The following is a 9,597-nucleotide window of genomic DNA, read 5'->3' on the forward strand; positions in this document are numbered from 1 at the left end:
ATAACTTCAAACCCTTCATCTTTTCCCATCAATCATTTATTTATATACATATAAACAACAACTATTTATTCATCTTCATCTCTCACACCCTCTCAAATTCTATYTHTATCTTATACATCTCTAAATTTATTTTCTTTCTCTTTGGTTTTTCTTCTATTTTACTATTGATAATCTTCATAGTTTTTTTTTCACTTCTCTCATAAGTTTATGTATGTCTGTATCGTTAAGTTATTCAGGTTGCATTATAGTTTTTATGCATTATGTCATGAAGATTTGAAAAGAAGTCTTCAAGTTCAATATTTGATTTTTTGGTTGCMATATAAGGTAAAATATTTATACTGATTTGTTTCATTATTTTGATTGCATTATAATTTTATTTATGTTTGTATCGTGATTTTTGTTTGCATTATAACTCTTATGTATTAGGTAAAGATTTAAAATGTTCAAGTTCACCATGTAATTTTTACTTATGCATGTTGAACGTTTTTTAGTTTGCAGGTTTTCGAGTTTTTTAACGTTTATATATCAAGTCATGAAAATTTGAACTTTTAAAGTTTGGGTTGTGGGAATTTTTGATTATGATCTAAGGTAAGAATTTTATGCAAGTTTGTTTTGTAATTTAAAGTGTATTAGAATGTTATGTATGTTTGTATCATGATTTTGATTGGATTATATTTTTAAGTATGTTCTTATCGTAAGTTTAGTCGTATTATAATTTTATGTATGTTCATGTTATGATTTTGATTGCGTTATAATTTTATCTATTGGGTTATAAAGATTTGAAGTCTTTAAGTTTGGTATGTGATTTTTTACATATCGTATGGTTGGTCCGGTCCATTCAYYATTGTRTTTTTWAAGTCAAGGTATGTGTTGAAGATGAAAAATAGTACATGTACATCATCCTTTGAAGGAGACATATCTTTATGTGGAGTATTTTTTATTCTTAAATTTGTGTCAGATTCCTTAATATTTCCGTCGTTATTATTACTCATTCTATTTAATTTTACAATTTTATTACTAAACAAATCTCTCTCTCAATATATATATGTGTGTGTATATTAAAATTTCACTAACTATATTTTATTTAACTTTTTCGAATTATTTGAATATGATTTGTTGATGATTCTATTAACAATTAATATATATTTATATAGACAATCATCAGATCATTAATCAAATCACTCATACTACCGCGCAACGCGCGGTTCCCATACTAGTTAATGATAAAACCATCTTCCAACCAACCACTCTTTTTCTCTTCTCATTTCATGACACTTGGAATCTAATAGGGCTTTCTTTTTCTCTTCTCATTTCATGACACTTGGAATCTAATAGGNATCTAATAGGGCTTTCTTTTTCTCTTCTCATTTCATGACACTTGGAATCTAATAGGTCTTTCTTTTTCTCTTCTCATTTCATGACACTTGGAATCGAATAGGTCTTTGTTTCAAACTTGTTAATTTATATGATATATATATATATATATATATATATATTTTACAATCCATTTAAACCCAATTAATTGAAATATTTATAGAAATGATGAGAATTCATTTATTATGATTTGAATATTTATAGAAGATTACTAAGGTTCATTAATTATCAAAAACTTTTATGAAATCACATACTAATCAAATTAAATGGAGGATTGATATTGAGTTATATTACTTGTATAAATGTAACGGATTGCATAATAGCTCACACCCTCTCTCTCTTTATATGTATAATATCCGGTTGCAATTTGGTATTTATCATGCGATTATCTTGATCTTAATTTATAATGCTTCAAATTATGCGATTATCTTAATTGAGACTTGTAAGAAGCTTATAAATATAATTTTATATCTATATGTGACGGTTAAGTTATTGTAACTTTTCCTCCCAATTAAATGATTATACACGCACAAATCTTGATTTCCATCAATAGAAAATAAGTTGTCACATTGTTGGATATAAATATAAATAGTTTAATAGTCGAGAAAAGAACGAGGACAAGCATATTTTGAAATTTGGTTAGTTTGCATGATAACGCAACACAAGTGCATCTCTATTTGATATAAGGTCTGTTTGGATGATGCTGAGAAATGAATATGAAAATGACAGAGAATGAAAATTGGAATGAATTTTCATTTCCTTCGGTTTAACCAGTAATGAAATTTTAGGCTTTTGGAGAATGATTTCATTATATTATTGAAAATCAAACAGTTCTTTTACTTTCATTCCCATTAATTATTGCTTAATACCACTAACCAAACAACCCCTTAATATTTCTTACCCTCATTCGAAAAAAATTACTTATTCTGTCACATTCAACCTGAACTAAGACATTTTTTTTTGGTTGTATTTTGCCTTGATAATTACAACTAGCAGTACTTTCTCGAAACAGTTGAAAAATTAAATGTGGTACATCTTTGCGAATGTGACAATTTTTTTTAATACAATTCCCATACTCATGCTCAGGCATAGACATCCCTATAAATACATGGTACCTTCCTTAACCTTTTCTTGCACCAAAACAGAAACCATAAAAAAACACAAGTTATTCTACAAGTTTCTAGGGGTTTTCTTTTGGCTAGAACGATGGCAGGGAAGATGATGATGCAGGTTTTATGTGTTGTGGTGGCTTGTATGGTGGTGGCAACGCCTTATGCGGAGGCTGCCATTAGTTGTGGTCAGGTGGTGGGGAAGTTGGCGCCATGCTTGAACTACCTGAGGGTCGGTGGTGCAGTCTCGTCAGCATGTTGCAATGGTGTTAAGGGTTTGAATGGTGCCGCACAATCGACCCCTGACCGCAAGACGGCCTGCGGTTGCCTGAAGAATGCTTATGCCTCGAACTCAGGCATCAACCCTAGCTACGCCTCGGGCCTTCCCGGCAAGTGTGGCGTTAGCATTCCTTATAAGATCAGCCCCAACACCGACTGCGCCAAGTATGTCCACTAATTTAATAATTTCTTTGTTCCAAAAATTCATTAATAATAATTTTTTCATCGTCCCAAAAATGATATATGTCTTTTTTTAGTTAGATCTAGTGATCAAATTTACAATTTTTTTTTCTATCATTACAAATTAATAGCTCAAAATGAGTTGCAGAAAACCTAATATGCACAACCCTATAATTTGTTGTTTCATGGTAACACTTTCAAGACAAATTATTGGATTCGTATTTCATATTTAGGGTTCATGTTTATTTGTTACCATTTTTGAGCAGCAAGCAGTGATCTGTATATTCTTATATATGTGGGTGGTTCTTGCAGGGTGCAATGAGGCTTCTCTCGAATGCATGGAAAGATAAACTTGGGGTGACGAAGATTAGAATATAAGATCTTATTAGAATAAAAAAGATATGGAAGGAAAACCCTATCTCTCCTTGGAAAAGTCTTGTTATATCATGTCTTAGCCATATATATATGTGTGTGTTTTTTATGCGTTATTATTAATTTATAAACGTTATTTCAACTATTTTACTATCATTGGCAATCGGTCGGTACGTAATAGGTCCTTCTATTACAACCTAGCATTGAGGTATTGCCATTTGGTCAATAGCACAGGGTACTACTACTAATCTTAACAACGAATCTTACTATTCTTGAAGATCAATAGTTCAAGTCTCACCAACAATAAAAAAAACATTTGGGAACTTTATTGCATACAAATATTATATATTTTGAGAAAAAATCAGAGGTATAATATGACCCAGAGTAGGGGTGTTCAAAAACCCGACCAACCTGATCAACCCAATGCGAAATAACCCAATCCGATGTCTAATCGAGTTGTAAAATTGTCAAACCGTAGGTATTGGCTTGATATTCTGTTACTATTATTTGAACTCAACCAAACCCGATGAACTCGATATCCTTTTATTTTTTGGATTTATATAATTGTTGAATTTTTATTAATATATACATTAGACAATTACATTATCATGTATATTTTTCATATACACATATTTTCAATCTATTCATATCTCTATATAACACATTCATATATATGTTCAGTAACTATGAACGTATATATGTAAATTGAAAAAATTAACTGAATGTGACATATGTAAGAAATATGGTTAAGTTGTATCAAATGGTTGTTGATGAAAAAGAAAAATTATGAGTAGAGAAATAGCATATTAAAAGTCAGAAGAATATTTTAATATACCAAAGTATCAACCCGACCAACCCGTACGAGTTGGGTTTGGTTGGGTTGGGTTGGGTTGGGTTGGGTTGGGTGGGGTTAAGATTTTTTCAAACCACAAGCATTGGGTTAAGTTGTTCAAATGTCTTCAACTCGATTAACCCAACCCATGAACACCCATTATCCAGACGCTAGAATTAAGAAGTTAAAAGATTAACCAATAAGTTAAATAATTATATAATGGAAAATAAAAGTGTTGATATTTAAAAATAAAGATGAAATGATGCCAATAATTGTTGCAAACTTTATTGACAACAATAATTAGAACATATGAATTATATCTTCTTAATTAAATTTTATGATTTTTTTTTCCTCTAAAAATCCTCAAATATCAATACTTATTTAATTCTTGTCCTTTTTTTGTGTGATAAAAGTGGTATTATATTCAGAGTAAATTGATGGACATGTAGAAGGCAAAATTTGAATACATGTAATTTATATTCTTTACAATACAAAAAAACAAACTTAGGGGCCGTTTATCAAACATTTTCTCGGTAAGTGTTTATCGGTAAACTTAACATTATTATTTACTTACCGAGTAAGATTTTAGTCCACCAAAACGTCATTATATGCAACAATTTATCCGGTAAGCATTTATCGTGGTAAGAGTCGTCACCCTCACTTATCGAGTAAGACTCATGATCCTTGTCTCGTTCTTACCGAATAAGATTCTTGGTTCTTATCATATTCACTAAACAAACAAAAAGATGTTATTGAAACAAGAATGAATTACAAGTTTATTTTAAAATAACTTTATCTTTAATTTATGGAAACGATATTTCACATTGAATTTGAATAATAAAGACTTGTGGACCATATCTGAAGTCGATAAATAATTTGTAATGATAACAAATTTTAATCTGTGTAGTTCATTAATAACTTCGATTCTCGTTCTTGTGATCAAGAAATTGTAATTTCGTTTATATAGTTTGTAATTTATTGCTATTTTCATTTTTAGATCAATTCTTAAATTTAAGTACAAGGAACCAAAACAATAAAAAATTGTAAATTACAGAATCTGAGACAACAATAAATTGTAAACTGTTACTAGAAAACTGAGTATTTCCGGCGCCTTTTCCAGCGGACGAATTCCGCCGGTAATTTTCCGGCAGAGTTTCGGCGGATTTCCGGCGGACGTTAAAAAAATCAACTTTTATTGACTTCCGCTGCAAATCCGCCGGAAAAATTAAACTGATTATATTATCGGCGGATTTCCGGCGGATTTCTTAATTAAGGGTTAATTAATCTGTTAAAATTAATTAATCTTTAAAAAAATTTAAAAAAGATTTTTCTAAAAACATTTCCGGCGGATTTATTTTTTTTAAAATTTTTTAAATTTTCCGCCGGTAACTTTTAAGAAAAATAATTTTCAAAAATTAAAAAAACTTTTTAACCTTTTCCGGCGGAAAATTACAAAAAATTTAAAAAAAAATAAATCCGTCGGAAATATTTTTAGAAAAAAAAAATTTATAATAAAAAATAAATCTTTTAATGATTTCCAGCGGATTTTCTGGCGAAAAAATAATAAATTAAAAAAAAATCCGCCGTTTAAAAAATTTATTTTTAAGAAATTAAAAAAATTCTAACCTTTTTCAGCGGATTTCCGGTGGAGAAATAATAAAAAAAATTTTAAAAATAAAGAAAAATCATTTCTAAAAATTAAAAAACATTAATGGATCGTATTGGTCTTTAATGGACCGTATTGGGCCTTAATGAATCGTATTGGGCTTTAACGGACCGTATTGGACATTAATTGACCGTATTGGACTTTAATGGATCGTATTGGACATTTATGGACCGTATTGGGCTTTAATGAACCGTATTGGGCTTTAACGGATCGTATTGGATATTAATGGACAGTATTGGGCCTTAATGAACCATATTGGGCTTTAACGGACAGTATTGGACATTAAGTGACCGTATTAGACTTTAATGGATCGTATTGGACATTAATTGACCGTACTTGCTTTAATGGATCGTATTGGACATTAATGGATCAGATTGGGCCTTAATGAACCGTATTGGGCTTTAACAGACCGTATTGGGCCTTAATGGATCGTATTGGACATTAATGGACCGTATTTACTTTAATGGACCGTATTGGGCCATAATGGATCATATTGGACATTAATGGACCGTATTGGGCCATAATCGATCCTATTGCACATTAATGGACCGTATTGGGCCTTAATGAACCGTATTGGGTTTTGATAGGCCAATTGGACATTAATGGAGCGCATTGGGCCTTAATGGATCGTATTGAATATTAATGGATCGTATTGGCCTTTAATAGACCGTATTAGGCCTTCATGAACCGTATTGGGCTTTAACGGACCGTATTGGAAATTAATGGACCGTATTGGACTTTAATGGATCGTATTGGACATTAATGGACCGTATTTGCTTTAATGGATCGTATTGATCGGATTGGGCCTTAATGAACCGTATTGGGTTGTCATTTGTTAGGCAAACATTATGATTGTTTAAGTTAGATTTTAAGTATTTATCATTATTTAGTTTGGGTTGCCATTTGTTGGGCAAACGTTAGGATTGTTTAAGTTAGAAATTACGTATATGTCATTATTTAGTTTGGGTTGCCATTTNATCTGTGTAGTTCATTAATAACTTCGATTCTCGTTCTTGTGATCAAGAAATTGTAATTTCGTTTATATAGTTTGTAATTTATTGCTATTTTCATTTTTAGATCAATTCTTAAATTTAAGTACAAGGAACCAAAACAATAAAAAATTGTAAATTACAGAATCTGAGACAACAATAAATTGTAAACTGTTACTAGAAAACTGAGTATTTCCGGCGCCTTTTCCAGCGGACGAATTCCGCCGGTAATTTTCCGGCAGAGTTTCGGCGGATTTCCGGCGGACGTTAAAAAAATCAACTTTTATTGACTTCCGCTGCAAATCCGCCGGAAAAATTAAACTGATTATATTATCGGCGGATTTCCGGCGGATTTCTTAATTAAGGGTTAATTAATCTGTTAAAATTAATTAATCTTTAAAAAAATTTAAAAAAGATTTTTCTAAAAACATTTCCGGCGGATTTATTTTTTTTAAAATTTTTTAAATTTTCCGCCGGTAACTTTTAAGAAAAATAATTTTCAAAAATTAAAAAAACTTTTTAACCTTTTCCGGCGGAAAATTACAAAAAATTTAAAAAAAAATAAATCCGTCGGAAATATTTTTAGAAAAAAAAAATTTATAATAAAAAATAAATCTTTTAATGATTTCCAGCGGATTTTCTGGCGAAAAAATAATAAATTAAAAAAAAATCCGCCGTTTAAAAAATTTATTTTTAAGAAATTAAAAAAATTCTAACCTTTTTCAGCGGATTTCCGGTGGAGAAATAATAAAAAAAATTTTAAAAATAAAGAAAAATCATTTCTAAAAATTAAAAAACATTAATGGATCGTATTGGTCTTTAATGGACCGTATTGGGCCTTAATGAATCGTATTGGGCTTTAACGGACCGTATTGGACATTAATTGACCGTATTGGACTTTAATGGATCGTATTGGACATTTATGGACCGTATTGGGCTTTAATGAACCGTATTGGGCTTTAACGGATCGTATTGGATATTAATGGACAGTATTGGGCCTTAATGAACCATATTGGGCTTTAACGGACAGTATTGGACATTAAGTGACCGTATTAGACTTTAATGGATCGTATTGGACATTAATTGACCGTACTTGCTTTAATGGATCGTATTGGACATTAATGGATCAGATTGGGCCTTAATGAACCGTATTGGGCTTTAACAGACCGTATTGGGCCTTAATGGATCGTATTGGACATTAATGGACCGTATTTACTTTAATGGACCGTATTGGGCCATAATGGATCATATTGGACATTAATGGACCGTATTGGGCCATAATCGATCCTATTGCACATTAATGGACCGTATTGGGCCTTAATGAACCGTATTGGGTTTTGATAGGCCAATTGGACATTAATGGAGCGCATTGGGCCTTAATGGATCGTATTGAATATTAATGGATCGTATTGGCCTTTAATAGACCGTATTAGGCCTTCATGAACCGTATTGGGCTTTAACGGACCGTATTGGAAATTAATGGACCGTATTGGACTTTAATGGATCGTATTGGACATTAATGGACCGTATTTGCTTTAATGGATCGTATTGTACATTAATGGATCGGATTGGGCCTTAATGAACCGTATTGGGTTGTCATTTGTTAGGCAAACATTATGATTGTTTAAGTTAGATTTTAAGTATTTATCATTATTTAGTTTGGGTTGCCATTTGTTGGGCAAACGTTAGGATTGTTTAAGTTAGAAATTACGTATATGTCATTATTTAGTTTGGGTTGCCATTTAGTGGGCAAACGTTAGGATTGTTTTGGATACGTCCCATTGACAGCCGTTCTGCTGTCTAAATTGACTTGCAATCTTTTTTAAACTATATATAGGATGAGTATTCAACTGGTCTCAGCCAAAGATACGGCGATGATCCCTCCACCTATCTTTTAGTTGATAGAGAGTTGTGGGAGCAAGCGGTTGGAGGAAGCAAGAAAGACAGTTTATTTGGGTTTGGGTACAACCAAGATCCCAATTGTGTCTTGACCGGGAACTACACGGAAGGTGGTTCATCATCTTTAGATAAGCACGTATGTGTCTCTTTTCCTTTGATGATGTTTATCGACTTAGTTTATAATTCATATTAAATGTAACACCTCGGTTGATAACCCAAAATATACATACGGGATATCATTTCTAGGTAAACCACCAAAAGCTAATTATACTTTAATAAGTATTTCCAAATCCAAAACGAAAGCTTACAATCTTATAATTAAAACATTTACCAACCAAAAATCGGGACAACATAATAACTACCCGGATATATTTACAACCCAAAATATAAACTAGACGTAATTATATATATATATATATATACCAAAACTTGGCAACGATCCCCGAACTGATCACGAACTAACTACACCGGGTTTTTGCCTTTATCTCCTTTCTTTCCTGAAAAAAAAATGGTGAGCTAACGGGATAAGCACATGGCTTAGTGAGATAAATAGTCTAAACAAATGTTATTGAAATCAACTCTATACAAATACCCGGGAACCAAAACCAACCAAAGGGTTTCATCAATGAACAATAAACTATGACTAACACTTACGAAACAAGGAGTATCCATAATATAACCAAAGACCAAGTGTCGGAATCCAACAATTCAAMATGACATAACAAGCTTATTTCGATATACAAATTACAAGTAATTACCAAATGGTACCADSTTAATTYATAYRCAATTGATCAATATCATATGTTAGTCAAACGGTCAAAATCGACATGTCAAAATCACCGAACAAGGGAACACATAGGACTAGCAGGGAGCCCATCATCACTGGGTATGCTCGAG

General features: G+C 31.5%; 1 protein-coding gene across 1 annotated transcript; it reads left to right on the forward strand.

Annotated features, from left to right (window-relative positions):
• Positions 1 to 2,517: 2,517 nt before the first annotated feature.
• LOC112518187 (non-specific lipid-transfer protein-like) lies at positions 2,518 to 3,427 on the forward strand. The gene is made up of 2 exons (XM_025125799.1): positions 2,518 to 2,927; positions 3,255 to 3,427. Exons 1-2 carry the CDS (start codon positions 2,581 to 2,583, stop codon positions 3,262 to 3,264), a joined length of 357 nt encoding a protein of 118 aa, XP_024981567.1. The 5' UTR covers positions 2,518 to 2,580; the 3' UTR covers positions 3,265 to 3,427.
• The last annotated feature ends 6,170 nt before the right edge of the window (positions 3,428 to 9,597 follow it).

Source organism: Cynara cardunculus (assembly GCF_001531365.2).
Source record: "Cynara cardunculus var. scolymus isolate 2C chromosome LG 9, CcrdV1, whole genome shotgun sequence".
Taxonomy (NCBI): Eukaryota; Viridiplantae; Streptophyta; class Magnoliopsida; order Asterales; family Asteraceae; genus Cynara; species Cynara cardunculus.